Source organism: Pseudogymnoascus verrucosus, assembly GCF_001662655.1.
Source record: "Pseudogymnoascus verrucosus strain UAMH 10579 unplaced genomic scaffold scaffold_21, whole genome shotgun sequence".
In the NCBI taxonomy this organism is placed as follows: Eukaryota; Fungi; Ascomycota; class Leotiomycetes; order Thelebolales; family Thelebolaceae; genus Pseudogymnoascus; species Pseudogymnoascus verrucosus.
Genome location: NW_017263672.1, coordinates 422885 through 443538, shown reverse-complemented (window position 1 = coordinate 443538; position 20654 = coordinate 422885). Strand labels below are relative to the sequence as shown.

General features: G+C 52.0%; 10 protein-coding genes across 10 annotated transcripts; 6 read left to right on the top strand and 4 right to left on the bottom strand.

The window, feature by feature from the left end:
- Window positions 1–818: 818 nt before the first annotated feature.
- On the bottom strand, window positions 819–2301 carry VE01_04240 (uncharacterized protein; the record flags this gene model as incomplete). Its single annotated transcript, XM_018273715.2, has 1 exon — window positions 819–2301. The coding sequence occupies one exon, from the start codon at window positions 2299–2301 to the stop codon at window positions 1546–1548; it is 756 nt and encodes a 251-aa protein (XP_018130497.1). The 3' UTR covers window positions 819–1545.
- A 162-nt stretch (window positions 2302–2463) lies between these two features.
- VE01_10782 (uncharacterized protein) lies at window positions 2464–3097 on the bottom strand. The gene is made up of 2 exons (XM_059464233.1): window positions 2597–3097; window positions 2464–2527 (listed from the first exon to the last, which is right to left on the bottom strand). The coding sequence occupies exon 1, from the start codon at window positions 2987–2989 to the stop codon at window positions 2654–2656; it is 336 nt and encodes a 111-aa protein (XP_059320216.1). The 5' UTR covers window positions 2990–3097; the 3' UTR covers window positions 2464–2527; window positions 2597–2653.
- A 159-nt stretch (window positions 3098–3256) lies between these two features.
- On the top strand, window positions 3257–4019 carry VE01_04239 (uncharacterized protein; the record flags this gene model as incomplete). Its single annotated transcript, XM_018273714.1, has 3 exons — window positions 3257–3474; window positions 3521–3702; window positions 3775–4019. 3 exons carry the CDS (start codon window positions 3257–3259, stop codon window positions 4017–4019), a joined length of 645 nt encoding a protein of 214 aa, XP_018130396.1.
- A 223-nt stretch (window positions 4020–4242) lies between these two features.
- Window positions 4243–5384, top strand: VE01_04238 (uncharacterized protein; the record flags this gene model as incomplete). The annotated part of the gene is made up of 2 exons (XM_018273713.2): window positions 4243–4991; window positions 5038–5384. 2 exons carry the CDS (start codon window positions 4243–4245, stop codon window positions 5312–5314), a joined length of 1026 nt encoding a protein of 341 aa, XP_018130395.2. The 3' UTR covers window positions 5315–5384.
- Window positions 5385–5751: 367 nt separating this feature from the next.
- On the top strand, window positions 5752–7029 carry VE01_04237 (uncharacterized protein). The gene is made up of 2 exons (XM_018273712.2): window positions 5752–6394; window positions 6462–7029. The coding sequence occupies exons 1-2, from the start codon at window positions 5886–5888 to the stop codon at window positions 6550–6552; spliced, it is 600 nt and encodes a 199-aa protein (XP_018130393.1). The 5' UTR covers window positions 5752–5885; the 3' UTR covers window positions 6553–7029.
- Window positions 6600–7576, bottom strand: VE01_10781 (uncharacterized protein). Its single transcript, XM_059464232.1, has one exon. The coding sequence runs from the start codon at window positions 7155–7157 to the stop codon at window positions 6627–6629; it is 531 nt and encodes a 176-aa protein (XP_059320215.1). The 5' UTR covers window positions 7158–7576; the 3' UTR covers window positions 6600–6626.
- A 3864-nt stretch (window positions 7577–11440) lies between these two features.
- VE01_04236 (uncharacterized protein) lies at window positions 11441–12180 on the top strand (the record flags this gene model as incomplete). The annotated part of the gene is made up of 3 exons (XM_018273711.1): window positions 11441–11482; window positions 11603–11775; window positions 11931–12180. 3 exons carry the CDS (start codon window positions 11441–11443, stop codon window positions 12178–12180), a joined length of 465 nt encoding a protein of 154 aa, XP_018130526.1.
- Window positions 12181–12516: 336 nt separating this feature from the next.
- On the top strand, window positions 12517–14488 carry VE01_04235 (uncharacterized protein; the record flags this gene model as incomplete). The annotated part of the gene is made up of 4 exons (XM_018273710.2): window positions 12517–13384; window positions 13582–13761; window positions 13925–14456; window positions 14482–14488. Exons 1-4 carry the CDS (start codon window positions 13159–13161, stop codon window positions 14486–14488), a joined length of 945 nt encoding a protein of 314 aa, XP_018130527.2. The 5' UTR covers window positions 12517–13158.
- Window positions 14489–14670: 182 nt separating this feature from the next.
- On the bottom strand, window positions 14671–16733 carry PRE8 (proteasome core particle subunit alpha 2). Its single transcript, XM_018273709.2, has 6 exons — window positions 16531–16733; window positions 16441–16460; window positions 16311–16361; window positions 15649–16257; window positions 15121–15588; window positions 14671–15040 (listed from the first exon to the last, which is right to left on the bottom strand). The coding sequence occupies exons 1-5, from the start codon at window positions 16572–16574 to the stop codon at window positions 15470–15472; spliced, it is 843 nt and encodes a 280-aa protein (XP_018130394.1). The 5' UTR covers window positions 16575–16733; the 3' UTR covers window positions 14671–15040; window positions 15121–15469.
- Window positions 16734–17060: 327 nt separating this feature from the next.
- Window positions 17061–20514, top strand: VE01_04233 (uncharacterized protein; the record flags this gene model as incomplete). The annotated part of the gene is made up of 3 exons (XM_018273708.2): window positions 17061–17954; window positions 18009–18303; window positions 19077–20514. The coding sequence occupies 3 exons, from the start codon at window positions 17061–17063 to the stop codon at window positions 20483–20485; spliced, it is 2598 nt and encodes an 865-aa protein (XP_018130524.1). The 3' UTR covers window positions 20486–20514.
- Between the last annotated feature and the right edge of the window lie 140 nt (window positions 20515–20654).

Below are 20654 nucleotides of genomic sequence, written 5' to 3'. Positions count from 1 at the left end.
GTATGAATTCATAGTTACCAAAGGTTGTAAATTTCTCATCCACTGCGACACTCGCAACGCAATACCAATCGAGGTTGGCATGTTCTGGTATTTGCAATATAAGATATTTCGCAATGGAATTTTCAACACAAGCTTCGGAAGCAGTAATTAACTGATTTTGAATCGAAGGTCTGTTTGTTTCCGCGTGTCGTGTCCTACCTCTGCTTACACTGCGATATATGTCCCAATCTAAGATCTGGTTAGCTTGCGGGTACTCGCTACATGTGAATACCCATATGAATACCCGTCCCGACGCATCATATATTCGCAATCGGGTAAACCCACACAAAGCTGTGCCGGAAGCGATCGGTACATCAAGATGGTAACATCCGCTATAAGATCCTTGCATCCATTCTCAAATATCTTAATCGTCGTGACCAACTTTTGCTTCGCTCAAGGTTGGAGGAAGCGACCTCCGTCAACCGACGTTCGCGACCACCAATTAGTGCAAGTACCTTTACAATAGTAATTTATAAACTTAACTTACTAACCTGCCTGCGCTTTGGGGGAAGGGTGAGCAAACGCTCTGAATCGGCGCGGCGCTAATTGGTCGCGTGGAAGGTATCGGGCTCGCCTTACCCCACCAAAGGCGTACCATCGCGATTGGAGCTATGCCCACGGTAGGCTTCGCCGAGGGAGGTGTGTGAAAGCCGAGAGGGAGGGTATACGAGAGACCTCGTCATACACTTCACTTTCTCTCTTTCCCACACGCACAAATAACAAATACGAAGACGGATATATATATATACGGAGAGCTCAATTGAACTGGAAACGACGACTTCCGCGTCGTCCTCCTCGAAAAAAACCAACGAGATCGGCGCGCACATCCTCTCGCCTGGCAGTCACTTCTGTCATTAACCAGCGAGAAGAACTGTCGTAAGCGCGAATAAATTAGAAAATGTTCTTAGATAGATTTAATAAACAATCTAGGAGGAACATAGGGTCTAGAATTAAACGCAATACAGCGGTATTACCCGTGTTTCGAGAATGAGGCAGATGGGTTATCACTGTCGTTATAATCCTGTCACCGTTCTAAATTGACACTTTCGCCACTCTCGTGCTGTAACCACTAGGGTCTACTATGAGATCCCCGGGTCGAACTTCTCTATGAGAGTAGCAATTCTCTCCAAAGCTGTAGCGATTCTCTCTAGCGCTACTACTACCTTCCCTGCGTCTGTAATAGGAAGAGGAGGCCGCAACAATGCAAATATAGCCGCAACTCTGCCACCTGTCTCACAGTGGTCGCATCCGCTGCAGCTGACTCTGTGTTTGCACAAACTGCCTGAACTTCCTTCTCCGTTGCTATCCCGTCACCTGCATTCACTGCTCCCGCTAGCTTATGGATGTCTTTAAGCGCATCCTTTGCAAATCCCTCCTGCACCGCGATCTCAAGGATTTGGGCATTGTCTCTCTCTCAGAGTGGCCGGGGAGGTCGAGAGGTAGAAAGTGGAATCCCAGCTATACAGGGCTCATGGGATATTCTTCACTACTCGCCGTACAACTCAACTAAGGCATGCTCACCATCCCCTCCGCCGCATACTTCTCCACCCCGTCCACCTCCTTCGCCCCCATCCTACACAACACCAGCTCCTCAACCCTAATATTCTCCATCCACACCATCTCTCCAAACGCCTCAATCAGCGCCCTTGCATCGATCTCCAAACGCTGCCTATCCCTCCTACTCCTCCCAGGTATATAAACCGTATTAAACACCGTCGCATGCAGCAGCAGCCCCGGTAACGGCCTCGGCGGCGGTAGTATCACCGTCTCTTGCCGCGCTGGCCCTGCCGCTCCTGGAGGTGTAGAAGGAGGCGTAGGAGGCGGTCCAATCAGACACGCGAAGTGCGAGCGGACTAACTCCCCGAATCGCTGGAGCGCTTTCGTCTCATCCGCGGGCGGCGCATAAATCACGCTCGTGCTCTCTGGATTCCTCATTGCCTTCAGCCCCTTCAGTGTGACACGCACATCTTTCTGTAATTGTCCCCCGGCGGCGGGAGGGCCCTGTGCGATGGCCCAGAGGAGTGGGAGGTCGAGGGTGCGGAGGATGGAGAGGGCGGTGGAGAGGCGGACGGGGTCGCGCAGATCCAGGACGCAGAGGGTGAAGTGGAGGGTTGTGGGGGGTCGGAGGGCGGGGCGGAGGTGTGTGGGGAGGGTGGGGGGAAGGGTGCGGAGGGTTGTGTGGAGGGGGGGAAGGGAGGTCGGGGTGTGGAGGGGGAGGGCGAGGAAATGGGTTAGTTGTTGGGTTGGGCGTTTGGGGGGCATGGTGGGTGTGATTTTGGGATTTGAGGTTGGTGAGGTGAGGTGAGGAGGTGAGATGGAGCTTAGATGCTCTTATGAGAAGAAGCGTTTGGGGGTTCTATGACAGCATCGCGTGGCGCATTCGGAGAATAGTTTTGCCGGCACTGTATTGATTCATATTGATATCCTCCTCATCAGCATTTCCGATGCTACAAGGCTCCAACAATGGCGATGCTTCCAAAAATTTCTCCTACATAGTAAGCCTTGTCAGCCATTGACGGTATAATTGCCAACACGTAAATATGAGAGGTAAGCTCACATTAAGTGCAGTGTCTCCCATTGTGCAGCTTCAGCCCTACATCCTATCATTGTTGGGCTAGACCAGGCCATGATAATAGGTATGGATCGCCCAGCATATGATCAGTGTAGATGAGAGTGTGGTTGACACTTTGCCCCAGATATTTTCCGCGAAGAGGTCGGTCCATGCAGGATTGGCTTCCGCACACGCTGCGCATAATTCAGCAGTGGGTTTGCAAGGTAGCCTGGATGGGTGCATGATCAAGAAGTATGTCAGCACAATATTGGTGAAGACCACAAAGAGAAAGAAGAAGAACACGCGTTTGAGGTAAATCGCGTATTTCTTGAGTTCGGCTATATCGCCTGCGTAGTTCTCATTGAGATACTTTTGGGATTCTGTCTGGGATTCTTCCATTGGCGAGAACTAGAGCGCGGTGTTTGCAGAGGGACAACAAAGAGAATGGGGAGTTTCTCAAGATAGTATGGGGGCTTCTATAAATATATGGACGTTGGTTGTTGACATGTTTAAGGGGGATCAAGGGTATGCCAAGAGGCGAAGCTTTGGTCTCCAATGCCACATGCGGTCAACCCTTGTCGCCGATCTCCCGTGGTCCCGCCCCGTTCATTTCGCGGGTGCCTTCAGCTTTAACATCATTGAAACTCTACAGTACAACTATCTAACATGGCTTTCTCAAACTTTAAGGTCGTTCCCTGCGAACTGTCAGATATGACTGTGTGCGCAGACATATTTGACGAAGCGTTCGCCGACGACCCAGCCATAATATACCTCTATCCTCGGTCTGACCCGAAGGTACTGAAGGAGAAATCGATACAGAATTTTGAGAAGAGCTTCACAGCACCTGGAGTGAAGTATTTCAAGGTTGTACTTGAAGATACAGGGTATGGTTTATGTCCATTGCAGTATTTTCCGGCTCATACCTGTTAGCGAAATTGTTGCTTTTAGCAAGTGGGTATATCCTCATACCCCCGATCCGAACGCCGAAGACCCCGAAACGGCCATACGAATGCAGCAGCACGTACCAGGATCAAATGAGGAATTGGTTGTCGAGTTCTTTACCAAATTTCTCCGGGGGAGAAGGAAGTGGGTTGTGCCTGAGACGCATTACTGTTCGTATTGCGTTGCATTTCTCATTTATGGCAAAATCTACCGCGTATACATTTACTAATAAGTACTACAAGTCATGAGCATTCTGGCCGTGCGACCAGAATACCAAAGAAAGGGGCTCGGTTCTATGCTCTTAACCCCTGTGTTGGAACAGGCTGACAAGGAAAATGCAAAGGCTTTTGTCCAGGGGAGTGTGCAGGGGGTAGGGATGTACCTCAAGCATGGCTGGGAGGAGGTAGATGAGATTTTGATGGATTATAGTCCTTATGGAGGAGCAAGTGACGTTAAAACTGCACTTCTGGTGAGGGAGCCTAGATAATACTGTACTTTGCGTTGGTTTTGGGGCGGTGCATGGAAGTATAATGGGGGCGGTTGGTTTGGAGCCTCGCCTGCCGAGAGTCCAACACCGTCGGTCTATTAGGCGCCAATATCTCCCAGCCGATCTTATTATGTCCTCATTCCCATCGCCATTATTAAGCTCGCTCATATTAATTCAAAATTTTGTTGCAGATAATTGCTACAAATTCACTCTCTATATAAACATGGGAGTCTACGACCAGGGATGTCTGAACATCCCATTGCCTCGTTGCATCGGGGAGCTCGTGAAGGCACCCTCAGTTCCAGTATCTCACCCGGGAGACGGAAATGTGCTCGATCTACTCATAGAGTTTGGGCGAAAATACAACCGTGATATCAGTGAGATACGGCAAGCATGCGACCTTGCCGAAGGTTACTCGGATCTCGTCATCATTCTTCAACGGCCAGCTCCACGCCACAACTACTCGGTGGACTTTGAGAAATTCGTGGCTGATTGTCCTACTTTGGATGCGGTGGACAAGCTCATCAGATATGCTAGTAAAGGGACACGAAGCATCGAAACGGTATCGGTTTTTGATGCTTATTCCTTTAAACCTGGATTAACGGCTGCGTGGCCGTCAGATGATGACTGTCACTTGCTCCTCGAGCAAATGCTCAAATTCAAAAAGCCACGAGTAGTGATATGCTGTTGGAACAAAGGCGCCGCTACATGTAGCAACGAATTTGTTGGGCAATTTGTTGGAGGAGGGGTCGGAAACCCAACAATTCGCGACGAAATTGATATTGAGGGGTGCAGATCCGTCGCCATACGGTGTTTTCATCCAGCGACGGCAATGTGCTACAATCCATACAACGCAGATTATCAAGCACTCTTGACTTACCACTTTATTGCTGCATTTTCAGAGCTCAGCTACAGGATTCATGAGCCATGGTGGTTAGAGCAGATCAATACTCGGAGCATGCATGCTATTAAGTAAGTAATCGCTGAGCAGTCTGTTAAGAGATCTAATGGTTTCTAGATGGCAGAGAAACGACCGTTTAGATACACCAGATGCATATGACCGTATTGTTAGAATCTTCCATAGGATTTTCGGGATGAAACGAATACGAATATATAGGAGCATGGAAAAAAAAGAGGAGATGATAAATAATTTTATTATGCGACTGGACAACGCGATATACAGGGACGGATCGAGTCATATTTCTCAGCTCTTTCTTTTGAGGCTCTTCGGCACAATTATTTTTATTTTTATTTTTATTTTGCATAACAAGAACAGACTTGAACTGAGAAAGTGAAATCTGGAACTTCTTATTTTGCTAATTAAACTATGCTTTTTATTAATTATTTTTTATTTTTTTAGCTGGGCCCACCCGGTTTTTAATTATCACATACTAGAGTTAATATACTTGAGAGATCATAGTTATTAAGTTGTAAATTGTCCCTACCGAATCCCGAGTGAAGCATGTGGCAGCTAAGATCACCACACCATGATGATAACGAGATAGTGAGAATCCACCCCAAAGAAATAAGGACAGCGACAAGCAATTAAGGGCCTACGTCCGCGCCTGTGTCCACGATTACCCAGAAGCCTGCTTCGCGTCAAATCTCATACTTCGTGAAGCATGTGAAGTGCAGCATCGCGCGCTAAAACACGGGCTGACCAATCGAAGTCATGTTATCATGATAATGCTTGGCACATTCTCGCAGCTTCCCTTAGGCGGCACGATTCAAGATTCCAAGTAAGGAAGGTCCCACGCAAGACCACGTAAGAGACCACGTTATCAATTTCCATGCCAGTGCCAACATTTGATAAATAGTGAGTATCACCCATATCAAGTAACCACACAACATCCAACACCAGAAAAAATGTCATCAACAACCACACCCCCCCTCGCAATCCGCCCCGCCACAATAGCAGCCTCAGACCACGAGCTCCTAGTCGACTTCCAAGAATCCCAAATTCCCTGGCTCTCAACCGTCGGCAGCGCCGACCAATGGGGCACCAAATCCGTCCGCGAAGCCAACCCGGCCGTTACTCAAAAAGCCCGCTTATGGATCGAGAGGAGTGAGCAAAACGCTCCATGGGGTAGTGAGTGGTGTCGCGCCTCCATTGCGGAATCAAGTAGCGGTGTCCCCGTGGCGGGATTGGTGCTAGATTCGAAGGCGCCGGCATATGTCAGCTCTGTTCTGCCGGAGCAGGATGAGAGTGATCCGTTTGTGTATCTGGCGTACCTCATTTCGAATCGCGATGCGGGGGAGGAGAGGAAGGGGGCTGCGGCGGCGCTTATTGGGTTTGCTAAGGAGCAGGTTAAGAGTACGGGGGTGAAGCGGATATGTGTTGATTGTTTTAGGGGGAATGATCGGAAGTTGGTCCGGTAAGTAGTGGTCTTGTGCGAGTGGAGTGTTGTGGTTTTTGGATGGCTGATGCTTTTGGTGATTTAGGTATTATGAGAGTCAGGGGTTTAAGGTTCTTGAAGACTTTACGGCGGGGGAGAAGGAGTGGCAGGGTTGCGTGTTGGAGATGCGCCTTTAATAAAGTGGTGGTGATACGCTCAAGCAATGATGGACGAGGAATTTATTTCCTGGAAGTGACCTTGATTGGGATGATCATGAGCTGGCAGAACCTGGTGTAGAGAAACAGCCCCTTTGAAAATCGGCCGTGACTTTACCACAGAACCACGAAGAAGAAGGGCAAGGCGTTTGGGAAGACTGCTGGGTATTTGAGACGTTGCGCTGCTTCCTGCGCATACACGAATCGTGAACATCATCGCCAGCCATACTGTAAATTCCGGAAGTCAATTTGAGAAGATTCTGTGCCTTGGAATGAACAATGACAATAAGAAGAAAATCCTTTGCCCGTTGTTTGAAAGCACGGGCGTGACGGAAATAAAAACCAGGCCTGGTGAGAGAACGGGACAATAGTGAGGATACTAGGCGGTGACAGGAGTGTAGTGATAGTGAGAACTCAGGGTGATGACAAGAATGTAACGACGGTGATAGCCTACCTGCCGTGAGCTTTGCCTCTTCCAATTTTCCGTGTAGAAAATGAGGAGTTGGTTTTTTGCGAATCGTACGTTTCCATACCAGAAGTATATTATCTCTTGCTCTGCGGGGTCTCAGCTCTGTTTGTCCCGCCATTGCTTGGCCACAATGCTTCTGTCCTTTTAAGGAAGGGACCAGGAAGAAAGGAGAGATTCTACATGCGCACCCCCTGCGCCAGGGGCATGAAAACGAAATATCAACTTGTAAAAAACGCCTCAATGCAATGCAAGCAGCCAGGTCGAGGCTGAATTATCACTTCACACTATGGGTTACTTGCATGTTACTCCGCACAGTGGCTTGCCCAACACCTCTCCCACCCACTAACTGGCTTACACATCCCATCACATCTCTCAGCCGCTCATCCAACACCTCCCAACCGCCCCCAACTCACCACCGACCGCACATCAATTCCCCTATAGAACCAACACTGACAAACCACACTCCCCCCATCCCAGCATAGAAGCGTTTCAGAACACCCACCAAGCATCACTCACCCTCCACCAAGCATCATACCTTCCACCCACCTCCCACCCGCACCGCACATCCCCCAACCAAGCATCACACAAGCACTCAAGCTTTCCCTCCTCACCTCCCTTGCTTCCCCCCATACATCCCTCCGCGCCCAGCCTGCACCCACCACCACCCATCCACCCACAATCGGAGCTGTCACCTACCCTCCCACGCAGCCACGCAACCACCCACCAACCCACCAACCCACCAGCCCGCACGCACGCACGCACGCACGCACGCACCCGGTCCGCGCACCTCCCCCTCCCTCGCTCCAGCACGCACCCACACGGTACCACAGCCAGCCATGCCATGCCATGCGCCGCGCCGCACTGCGCTGCGTGCCGAGTACATATATACATACATACATACACACAGACACAGACACACACAGACACACACAGACACACACAGACACACATAGACACACACACACACCCCCATCCCCATCCCAACAGTGCCGCGCCGTCGGGCGGGGGGCGGGGTGCTACGTCATGCATGCATGCACGCGACCGGTCGGTGCTGTGCTTCGGACCGGCTCGCCAGGTGGGTGGGAGGGAAGGAGGGGAGGTGGGTGGGCGGTGAGATGGGGTCGGGGTCGGTCGGGTCGGGGTCGGAGGTTGGGTGGTGGTGGTGGTGTGAAGGGAGGGGAGGGGAGGGTGGGAGAGAGTTACTCCGAGGGAAGGAGGGAGGGGGTAGGGGGTGGTAGGAAGGGAAGGGAAGGCTGAGGGAGGATTAGAGAGTAGGATGGGCGTATATGCAGGCGTGCTGTGCTGTGCTGTGCTGTGCTTGTTCACATCACAATCCTTCCTCCCCTCCTCTAACCGCACGCAGTGCACCCGTACCACGAGTTACCCTCCTCCCATCCCCTACTATCCTACCCTTCCTCCTCTCCCCACTCTCACCGGCTGAACTCCCCCCCATCCCCGTCCCTCCATCCATCCATCAACCCGTGGTAAAACCCCCCAGCCCAGCCCAGCCTCCCCTACCTTCCTTCCTTCCCCCCAAAAATCTTCCAGCACGCACCACCACGCACCACCACGCACCACCACGCACCACAGCCCCCCATCCACCGCCAAGCCACCGCCAAGCCCGCCACCTCCTCCTCCCATCCGCGCCAAGACCCTTGCACACTCTCGCCGCTTCCCGGGATTGGTCAGAGACGGGTCCAGACCGCCCCACCCGCGACGCCGTCATAGGGGGCTAGTCGACGTCATTTGGTTGTCCAGGATGCATGGGGACGTCATGGCTCCACTTTGTTGGATGGGGGGGTTGGTTGGGGGTGTGGGTGTAGGGTGTGTAGGCTGTTGGCCTTTTTTTTTTGAGTGTGCCGGGGAGATATGGGATGGGGACGTGCGGGTTTTTTTCATGGGGGGTGATAGTCGGAGTTTACTCCGTGGGGAGATGGGGGATGGGAGGGTGCATGGATTGTGAGGAGAGAAGGGGAGGAGGAGAGTGAGGTTTGTGAGGGGAGTGGGATTGTATTGTGTTGTAGAGGGAAGGAGCGATGGATACACGAGTAAAGCCGCACTACGGCGCGTCTAGACCCTCGGCCCGTTCAAGCAATGATGACCCCTCGGCGCGGAATCCGCCAATGGGTTGCCGATCGTCCGACGGTGGGAGGAGGGGAGGGAGGGAGGGGAGCATGCCACGTGTGGTGTGTGGTTGTCTCCGACGGTGGGATTGCGAGTATTGAGTCTGTATCTGTAACTTGGGAGGAGTGTGGTTGGTGGAGGTAGGGGGAGGTAAGGGGAGGTAGGGGGAGGGAGATGTATTGGTATTGATAGTGTAGTGTAGTGTACATATGCGGAGGGAGGGTTGAGGAGGAGACTTGTCAGACGGTAAGTGGTAAGTGGTAAGTGGTAAGTGGTAAGTGGTAAGTGGTAAGTGGTAAGTGGTAAGTGGTAAGATTTGACGGAGGTAAGCGCTGATGGGATGGCATGTTGCATCTGGCCCTGCATTTCGGGATGAGGGGGACTGCGCATGAGGTGAGGTGAGGTGAGGTGCTGTGGCTGTGGCTATCCGGGTTCTAGCGGGATTGAGGGAAGGAGCGATGAGAGGAGGAAGGGGAGGAGGTCGGGTATGGCTGTTAATGTGAATGTGAATGTGGATGTGATTGTGAATAGACGGGATCCTCGAGTCAGGCGTAAGTTAGAGTATTAGTAAGTTAGAGTATTATAGATATTAACGTTATAGGCAAGAGGTGGATAGATATACAGACCTAGACCTCTAATAGCTGAGTACCTACCTCCCTCCTTCCTTCACAATCCACAATAAAACAATAAAGATGCCCGCAGTAACAGACATCCACCACTCGTAAAGTGCTCTCTATACTTCTACTACTCTACTAACTCTACTAACCCTCCTCTTTTACATACTAACCCTACTCTTTTTTCCATACTAACCTCCTATCTTTCACCCCAATTACTAAACTACTCTCCTTCCAGCTCCAGCCACCTCAAAGATCGTCACTCAACGCTTCCCACGCCATCACGCATCCCACAGCATTAGCAACATTATTAGCCACAAGCCACTTACCACTTTTACCGTCCTTCCCTTCCCCCCTCCCCCCCCCTCCGCCCCGATCCCTCACTCCATCCCGCTTTCGGTCTGCCTGCCCCTCTCCTTCCCTTTTTCACCACCCCCCATCCATCCCATTACCACACTTTACCTTTTTGAACCCTTATTTTTTTTACCTTATGTACCTTCCCGAACTGTTATCTTAAACCTTGCCCTAATTTTTTTTTTTACTTCGGGCTTTGCTGTGCTGTGTATTTTTTTTTTGGTTGTGCTGCTCCCTTGTTGAGAAGAGGTTTGTCATGCTGTTGTTGTTGTCTGGTTGTTCTTGTTTGGTTTATGTTGCGTTGCAGGAGTGAGTACAGAAGAGTACAGTAGAGTACAGTAGAGTACAGTAGTAGAGTAACAGTACAGTACGTTGTTCGTTAGACGGTTGAGGTGCGGAAATAACAAAAAATAAAGAGGGGAGGGGAAGGGAAGGGAAGATTATATAAGGCTGGAAACGAAGTACGAGTTACTGCAGCTGTAGTTTGACTTGACTGTGCTACCCCATTGTACTGTATAATACTGACAATACGAGAATTATTACAATTAACTCACTCTATAAAACACGAGAGTACAATCCCATCATCTGGTGCATCTTCTACATCTTGTACAGACACAAAAATCCACTGAGAAGTTCCAGTACACGCCCGATACCCCGACCCCCCCGGCAAACCCTAGTAAAAAAAAGGGCCCCATACTTCCCAAAAAAGTACGGCATACAACAGCAACGGATAGCTCTCCTTTCGCGCTAGCCCTTCCCCCCTCCACCCCGCCGTCGTCAAAGAAATCATTAAACCCACCACCACCACCACCACCACCACAATCCACAACAACCACCACCACTACCACCAGCCCTCACCGTCGCAAAACCACAAACTCCGCAAAACAACCAAATCAACAACCCCAACGATCTCGAATGCCGACCTACCCCATCGCCGCGACAAACCTGACCTCACCGGACCCCGTCCAACCGCCCTCCACCACCGCCGACGCTTGAGAGTGGCTGGCTATTCCACACCCCACCACCAGCCTCGCTACAGCAATAACCCGGCCCATCACCAACCGCCACAACCACAAACTCACATACCACAACCCCCCCCAAGTACAAACTGGGGAAAAAGGGCAAACCCAATACCCTCTTTACGATATACAGACAGAAAGGCTATAAAGAAACGAGAAGGCCGAAGGGGAAATCCACCACGACTGCTGCGCCGAGTCAATCCACACAAACACACGCTACTTTCCAACCGAGTTTTTTGAGGCAACAAGAGCGCGCGCGCGCGGGTTAGAGAGTGTACACATTCATAGACATGGCGACTACCACAGCATCAGCCACAGATTTCGAGGATAAGGTACGATTCCCCCCTCCAAAATCCACCCAGCCCCCCCCCTGCCCCCACGCCCCCCCACCAAAAGCAACATATATCAAAAAAGCAACCAAACGGCTAACATTTACTTCCCCCCCACTGCAGAGCGAGGCTGGCTCCGTCAGTTTCCCGGATTTGGGGGAGAGCATCGATGCTTTGACGTTTGAGCAGATCCTGGAGATGGATGATGATGAGGAGGAGAGGGAGTTTAGTAAGAGTATTGTGTTTGGCTTCTTTGAGCAGGCGGAGCAGACGTTTGAGGAGATGAAGGAGGCGCTGTTTGTCTCCCTTTTTCTATTTCGCCATTCTTTCCCCGTTTCTTTGCCCAATCCCCACCTTACCCCGCCCCTCGCAACTTCTATCGCGGAAATCAAAATGAAGAATGGAGAAAGAAGAAAGAAAGACGGACGAACGCCAGCTAACCCCCCATCAGCGATAACTCCGACCTCGCCGCCCTCGCCTCCCTAGGCCACTTCCTCAAAGGCTCCTCCGCCACCCTCGGCCTCACAAAAGTCAAAGACTCATGCGAGCGCATCCAGCACTTCGGCCAGAAGAAGGACGAGTCCGGCACCGTCGACGAGCCCGACGAGGCGCTCTGCCTAAGGCGCATCCGGGAGACCCTCAAGGAGGTCAAGGAGCAGTATGAAGAGGTTGAGGGCGTGCTGAGGAGGTTCTACGCGTAGGGATGGGGATTGGAAGGATCACGAGGACTTGTAAAGAGAGTTGGGGGAATGAACGGGGAGTTTGTTTTTTTTGGGGGGAGGGAGGAGGGGGACGCAGCGAGTGCGCTGCGGCGTTTCGCGCTGCCGAGGCTTATTCGGGATGGGCAGAGCGACATTGGGGCCAGTGATGGGGGTGGGCTCCTCTTATTTTATGTGATGTGATGATGATGGTTGCTGCGGTGTTTTTGGGGCGGCGGGGGGCTTGGAGCTGGGGGGTGGGGAGCGTAGTACAGTAGTATGGGGAGTCTTTATTTTTGTTCTTCGCTTTTGGGGAATGGGGGGATGGGAGGTTGGGGGGTGAAAATAAAATGATTAAGAAAGTGAGGATGGGATTCCAGAAAGGATGGGGGGGTGAGGATGCTGTGTTGTGTGTGTGGTGATAGATAGAAAAGAATGGGGTCTTAATGTGTTATGTGGTTTGTTGCGCTGGTGTATGTGAAAGGTTGTGTTGTTTCCCTCGACTCCTCTCATGTGTTTACCAGCTTTCAAGGCGTCTTTTCTTCTCCTTGAACTTTCTACTCCTTGAACCTCTACCCTGCTCAACCTGATAATATTCCTCTCACCCTATCTGCCTTTCTTTCAACGACGCGTAGAAGGTTGCTATGCACGCACGTGATTTATATTCTATACTTCGGATTTGACATACAATTTGAAGTTATTTACTCATAGCTTTCCCAATATTCCATCCTCCATCAATCTCACCACAACGCCCCTCCTCACCCATTCTAGGCAACAACAACAGCACCAAAAACATATCGGGATTAACGGATATACCAGACATCCGTCCCTTACCTCAAACTGCACGTTCAAGCACACACCCGCGTCCATCGCGCGCCACCTGACCTCACCCACCCTCGCCTCCCCAACGCAACCCCCACGCCCCACGCGCCCCTCCGACTACCACCCTCCATCGCCACCACCACCGCAGCACGACGTACGATGATGGAGGTGTGGGCAAGGGGGAATAATGTGTGGAGACAACTTGAGTTCTCGCCCTCATCTGACGAGGCTGAGCTGCCTAAGGCGGGGGATGAGGAAGGGAGAAATGAGGGTGGCGAAGAGAAGGAGGAGGAGGAGATAGAGCCACGTGATTTGGATATGTATGGGAAGGTGTTTGAGGCGGAGAGGGTGGAGTGGGTGAGGAGTGATGGGTTTGGGTGTATTGGTATGTTTTGGGAGGTTCTTTTCTGTTTGGATGGGTGTGGCTACTGTTTTCCTATCCTTGTTTCGTTGCTGCTCGTCTTCAATTTGATGTTTTATCTCCCATACCCTCTCCTTTCTTTCACGTTTTTCAGACCACTCCCTCATTTTCACCCTGTTGGTTTTTGTCTACCTCCTGATAACATCGCTAACTACGCACAGTGAAATACAACACCTCTTCCTACGCCATAGCAGGTTCTCCTACGCCGTTCCTTCGTCTTAGTCTCGAAGAGGGAGACGTGGGACAGCAGCAAAACGCGCTCGCGGAGAGGCACGCGCAGGCACTTCAGCGGAATGGGATGGGCAATGGTTGGGCGGTTTCAGGCACGGGGATGGTCGTTGGTGAGTTGATATCCTATTCATATTTCCCGATTTGATTCCTTCGAGCTCTTCGCATTCACATCAGTTCCCCCTTCTATCAAGGTCTCATTCTCCATCCCCTGACGTGTTTCCCGTATCACGTATCCCGTCCCCTTTTCCCCACAACCCATCTAACAACCCCCAGACATAACAGGCATCCGCACACAACTCCCCCTCTCCCTCTCCCTCGCCCCCAACACCCTCACCTTCCCATCTCCCCTCTCCCTCTCAAAAGACACCACACAAATAACCGCCGGGACCACCCACTTCGCCGCCCTCACCGCCAGCGGCACCCTCTACACCTGGGGCGATCCGCGCCATCCCTCCCCGCTTGGCCGGCACTGTTCTTCCTCCCCTGACGATGATGGCAGCGTTCCAGCCGATGAACCAGGCTTCGTAACGGCGCTAGAAGGTATCCCCGGCGGTGGAGTAGTCAAAGTCGTAGCAGCGGGTTATGTGACGGCTGCGTTGACGGGGGAGGGGGGGTGTTATGTTATGGGTGGTGGAACGGGGGAGGTGGAGTGTGTAGAGTTTGATGTTGTGGATGTGGCGGTTTGGGATGGGGGGGTGGGGGTGTTGGACAAGGAGGGGGGGTGGTGGGTTAGGGGGGAAACGGTGAAAGAGGAGGAGGCGGGGAAGGAAGAGGAGGAGAGCGAAGGGGAGGAGAGGGAGGGAGGGTGGAGGAGGGTTGATTTGAGTGAGGTTTTAAGGGAAGGAGGGAGGTTAAAGGGGGTGTTTGGGGGAGGGGAGGGGAGTTTTTTGGTTGTGGAGAGGTGTGTATGAGCATTCCCGGCATTCGAGGCGCCTGAAAGACTATAAGGCCATGGAATAACACAGGTAGCTAGAGATGAGACTGAGAGGAGGTGAATTCAAAGCTGTGCCTGGTCTACTCGGGTTTCCTCGCAGCATGTGCCTCTATCCCGCCTCACACTATAAATATAATACCACGAACCAGCAAAGCATCCATCCCTACAAAATAGAAAACAATGCAACAATCAATAATGGGAAGGACGCAGATTTTATCCAAAATAGCGGCATAGTGCTGCAGCGTTATCATTAATAGCTGTCGGGGGGTGGACGCGGTGACAATAGGAGTCTGTGGTGGTGAGAAAGAAGCTCGGCAACAGAACATGACGGCGACAACAGAGAGTCCAGGCCGGTGACAGATTGTAATGACAACAGTTAGCAAATGCCAAAACCAACGTGGGGATGGGCCAATTTCCTCAGTGCTATGGAGTAGCCCGATGATCTCATGCTGTCTCTGTAAGACGGTCAGTCCTAATGAATTCTAGGCTAGCTCGTTGAAGTTGCTGGGTGACTGGTAAATCCGGTTTCGCTCACCTAGATAAAGAATAATGAAGAATACGCATTCTAAAAAGGAAAAAGAGAGCATCGTGAGGTAAAGCAGATGGGATGCATCTCAGTCGGAAGACCAAGATGAGCTGAACCAGTAGGGGAATAAGCAGAATGCTGTTGCCCCAACACGCATTTCAAAGCACACAGCATCCTACACACCGTACACCACTGGTCAAGCAACCCCCCAAACAGCCAGGTCTAATTCATTTGTGGATTTCGCTCGCTCTCTCGTGATATTTCTATGATACATTTGTATTGTGCACCAATGTCACCAATTCAAAGTCCACCCCACCCCTGCTCCTCCATCCCCAGACGCCATGGCAGCAAACCCACCTCACAAGTTCGTCAGGTAGTCCTCGATCTCCTGAGGGCTGAGCTTGCGGAAGCGTGGGCCCTGTGCCCCCTCGACACCCTCAACGCCCATAAGGTGGTGTGCTGGCGGGCCAATGATACCTGTACATCACGTTAGCAACCGCTTTCAATCCCATCCATCCACTGCGGGAAGAAACATACCAATCTCAACTGTCTCTCCGTTCATCTCTCCCTCAATCGTCTCCTTCAGCGTTAGCAGCGCGATGTGCACCGCGTCCTCAAGCTCCAAACCCTCCGTATACCTCTTCTCAAGGAACGTCTTCGCAGACGTCGCGCTTTTGCCAATCGCCGTGGCCTTCCATGGGTAGTAACTCCCGCTGGGGTCGACCTGGTACAGCATAGGTCCACCCTTGAGAATACCTCCAGTCTTGCCGCTTGGCTTTGGCTCTTCGGTTCCAGCGCCACCGCTCACATTATCCGCCTCCACATCCGGCTCGATACCCTCGTCCCACCCAGCAACGAGCAAGCTGACACCGTATGGCCGCACGCCACCCGACTGGGTCGCCTCCTGCATGACGCGCGCGACGTCTTGGACGAGGATGCGCGTCGGTGGGTACTCGTTGTAGATGCGCTTGTAGTTCGTGTGCGAGACCTTGCGCGCCTTGTCGACAAGCACGCGGTAGTCGGGGCCCATGCCGGAGTAGACCATGCCGATGTTGGGGGTGATGAGGCTGACTTTCGAGAGGGAGGGGGGATCGATCAGGGGCGAGGAGGACTTCTTTTCGGTCGCGAGGACAATGCCATTTGTTGCTTTAGGAGGAGTTAGATGAGGTTGCGTAGGTTTGGGGGGGGGATGGGCGTACCTTTGATTCCCAGTGCTGTTACACCTTGGTTGACTGCGTTTAAGGCATATTCTATAAATCATGAGCACAGCTCACGGCTGTAGGGTTTCACCGGAAGATCGCGTGCAGTTGAGCTTCATCTGAGACTGACCTATTTGAACGAGCTTCCCGCTGTAGTTGTATTAGCTTGGTTCGCGGACAGGACATGGATGGCTTGGAGCTCAACACGGTGATAGCTTACGTGGGCGAGAAGGTCGTGAGGGAGAAGGAGTATCTGTCCGCCATAGTTCGAATATCTGAAGCTTGGAGGAGAGTTGTGTAGATGAAGCTTCAAGTGGGCGATCAATTCAGTTGTTGTGGTTGGAAGGTGATCGTGGAAATTGCTGGGATACACCGTTCGTTGCTTGAGGTAACTTAGCTTCACAGGCAGCTCTGCCTTACGAATTCCGCGTCTGGAGCGACTGACGGCGCTAACGCGGCAACTCTAGCGAGACCACCAACACTTCGATCTCGGACGCATTCCTCCATCCGACCCTGCCGTGAGCAACCACCATGTAAGGGACTTGAATATCTGGCCTCAACCGTCGGTATTTCCTTACATTATTTTCTATTTCATAAAGTCATCGCCTTGTTTTTGACTAATGGACCTGCGAGCATCATCGCAGAGGTCGCTATTGCCCGAATCCTTCTCTTAAATGTCTGTTGAATACTGAGCTGGCAAAACCCAGCTGTTTTTCGACTTTTACAAGCTCAACACTAGCGTTTGCCAACATGCCTGCACCACCATATGGGTCAGAGTCAACCTGGTCATGGCCAGAGGAGGTAGTTGCCGATGATCTTCGCGATCAAGCTTCGCCGGAAAGTTCATTTACTCAGAGAGACTTTCGTCACGCAAAACAACCATCCGAGACGAAACCAGCACCCCCACCCCATGAGGGCGAGGCCAGCTCCAGTGATCCTCCAAAGAAACAAAAATACTACGGTTCAAGGACCTGCAGGATTTGTCTGGAGGAAGTGCACCCGTCATTCGAGACTGGTCCGGAAGGCCTCGCTGGCGTGGTCGCTCCAACTCCGACGGTGAAGTACGTGTCGGAAGATCCGGAATCCGGACGGCTAATTCGACCATGCAAGTGCAAAGGATCACAGTCATATGTTCATGAAGGATGTCTACAGGGGTGGCGACACGCCGATCCATCATACAGGCGACGCAATTACTTCGAATGCCCCACATGTAAATACACATACCGTCTGGAGAGGATGCGATGGAGCAAGTGGATTGGCAGTACCATGACCCAAATTGCTCTCACCCTGCTGATTCTTTGGGCCACCGTGTTCTTGCTTGGCTTCGTTGCGGAACCAATTGTCAAGCTATACTTGGATCCGGTGGCAACGTTGACTACCAACCCGTGGACAACATTCCGCGAACCTCTCATAGAATTTGAGGAGGGTGAGGAATGGACATGGTCTGAGCATCTTCTAAAAGGATTCGCATCTCTAGGGCTATTAGGTCTCTTGAAGTCCTTTATCATGTCCCCGTTTCAGTGGCTGAATTTTAGGTGGGTGGTTGGAGGTGGTGGTAGAGCCAGAAGGGGAGGAACCGGGCGAGAGAGACTTGAGGATATCAGCGTGTCGATGATTCTCATTGGAGTTGCCACAATCCTATACGTGAGTTCGCCTGTACCCAGTGGACGTAATAAGATTAGCTGACACAGCACACAGGCAATTTGGAAAGGAGTTAGGGCCTGGAGCCGGAATACCCTTGAGAAAGCTGGTGAACGTGTGGTTGACGTACATGGAGAAGACGACGATGATGAAGAGCCAGATGCAGGCCCGAGTCATGCTGCCGCGTCTGGAAATGACAACACAGACGGGAGCACTGGTTCGGCTACTGAAGCCGACCTAGATGAGAAGAAGACTATAGCAGAAGCTCCCAATGCTATATATTACAAATGCCGCCAGTTATCTAGGCGACGCACATATTTGCAACCAGTGACCATCACTGCACACAACTTAAGTTGGCACGAAGTCTCCTCTTCCATGGCGTGCCAACTAGTCTGTGTGCAAATATATACCGCTTTCTGGAGCCCTGAAGCCGGAGCGTCTTGTTCCACTTTCGCCGGGCGGCCGTCTGCAAGTCAACTCTATGCTGCATGTCCAGTTTGATCTCGAAAGGGAACGCTGGCATTGCCTTCCTAGCCTTTGGAACTGTCCAGGCACGTACTGAAATGGAAGTCGAATGCAGACCTGTTGATATATACCATGTAAATAATGTACACACTTTAGTCTCCGCAAAATATCAAGTTTTTATTAATATATTGGAATAACATGCATCTACTAACGAACTGGGCAACCAGTGTATTTACCTTCTGCATGTTGTTGGAATGTTGGACGAGGTCGAGTTGGATTCCCATGTTAGTTGTTACCCCACACAAGTGTGCCATTCTGGTGGCGGCCCAGGTCTGTCCCACCTCTTGGCGCCCATCTCACCCGCCAGCCTTCCCACTTCCAACACGACCTCCAAGCTGTTATTACTGTTGCCTTCCCATTGTCAGCCGCACAAAATGGCAGCCCATCGGCGCATATATATCCTCTAGCTATACTTTTTTTTCTAGAAATGCGTACATTTATATATAGATCACAGCAATAACCATCCATTCGCAACCCCACACTCCCAAAAGATGAGCTCCCGCGATCGCAAACTCCGGAGTCAGTGTCCCCACACAACTGAAGAAGCCAACACGGTCTCTTGCCAATCTAACCAAACCAACCCACTAACTCGCACCACAGATATCCCCATGTTCCCCAAATCCCCCATCGCCACGCCGCCCCGCGCGGCCCTCCAGGGCCAGGGCCGCTCCCGGAGCGGCTCGGTCTCCAACAACGCAGCGACCAATTCACGCCCCTCCAGCCCGGAACCCCCCACCTCACAACCGCCTTCGCAACCACCCTCACAACCAACATCTACCTCCCCTAGCGCTGCACCTTCCCGCAACCCCTCTACGAAATCCACCACCATCGACAAAGATGATCGCATCGCGCACCTCGAAGCCGATGCCGCCGTCATGGAAGGCACATTCGTGCAGGAGCTCGAGCACCTCTCCGCCAAGCTGGGCCACCAGGCCGAAGTCGCGCACTTCTGGCAGCTCAAGTACAGCAGTCTACACGCCGCACATGGAGCCCTCGAGGCGCGCCTGGCGGACTGCAGGGCTGAGATAGAGGAGCGCGCGCGCGAGCTAGACGAGCGGGAGGACCGGGAGAGGGACTCCACAACGCGCATCTCGAGCTTGCTGATTGAGCGCGAGGCGCTACGCGAGGGGTTCGCTGGGGCGCGACGCGAGGCGCAAGGCAGGGAGTCGGAGGTGGAGGGGCTGCGAGCGCAGGTGCGAGGGCTGAAGGAGTTTGTTTCTACGAGTGGGAGGTCGGAGGGGCAGGTTACGGATGAGGTTATCGCGGAGGGCTTCTCGGCGCTCGGGAGCGGGCTGCAGAATTGGGTGTTGAGGAATTTTAGGCGCGCGAAGATGGATGTTAAAGAAGTGAAGGAGGGAACGCGGGAGCGGCTTGAGGAGCTGTGCCCGTTATGGGAGGGACTGGCGGGGACGGCGAAGGTGCACCTCATACAGAGTATTGTGTCGATGCTGCTTGTGAAAAGGGTGTTTCAGAGATACTTCGTCGGACTGCCTGAAGAAAGGGAGAAAGAACTGATCGGATTTGAAGCATGGCTGGCATCGACATCGGGGAGTGCGGGGGATGTGAACCAGTGGCGCTCGTCCACATTAGGGCTCATCAATAAGAAGGGCTCGCTAGATAATCTAGGGGTTAAGACGGAAGAGGTCGCGGCATCTGTCGTCAGGGAAGCCATGGCTATTTTAGAGGATATTACGGATGTTGAACGGGACGCGGGGAGGGAAGTGACATTGCGAGCACTGATCATCGAGGCCATTACCCTATCTAGGATGCTTAGGGTGCAGAAGGCAAGTTTTAAGCCGATCATGACGGTTGTTGAAGGACATCAGATTAATATCTTTGATTCCGAAACCATGGATGATATAGGTGGGGAGGATGAAGAGACATTAGAGGGCAGAGATATTCTCTGCATGACGTTTCCTGGAGTCTTAAAGGAGGGAGATGAGAATGGCCAGCGCATGCAGCTTCGGAATATCATTGCTAGATCGAAGGTTCTCTGTTCACCAGACTAAAATCACAGGTAGTACAAATCTCTAGCACGACTAGAAATACTCTGAATTATGTGTGATGAGCTGAGTTGTGTCGTTGAACTATATTTAAGCTAGCCGAGACCCAACGCCAAAGGATGTGTCGGGGCGGGCCGCCCAGAGTTCTAAGTATAGCTTGTAGCAACAGAACGTC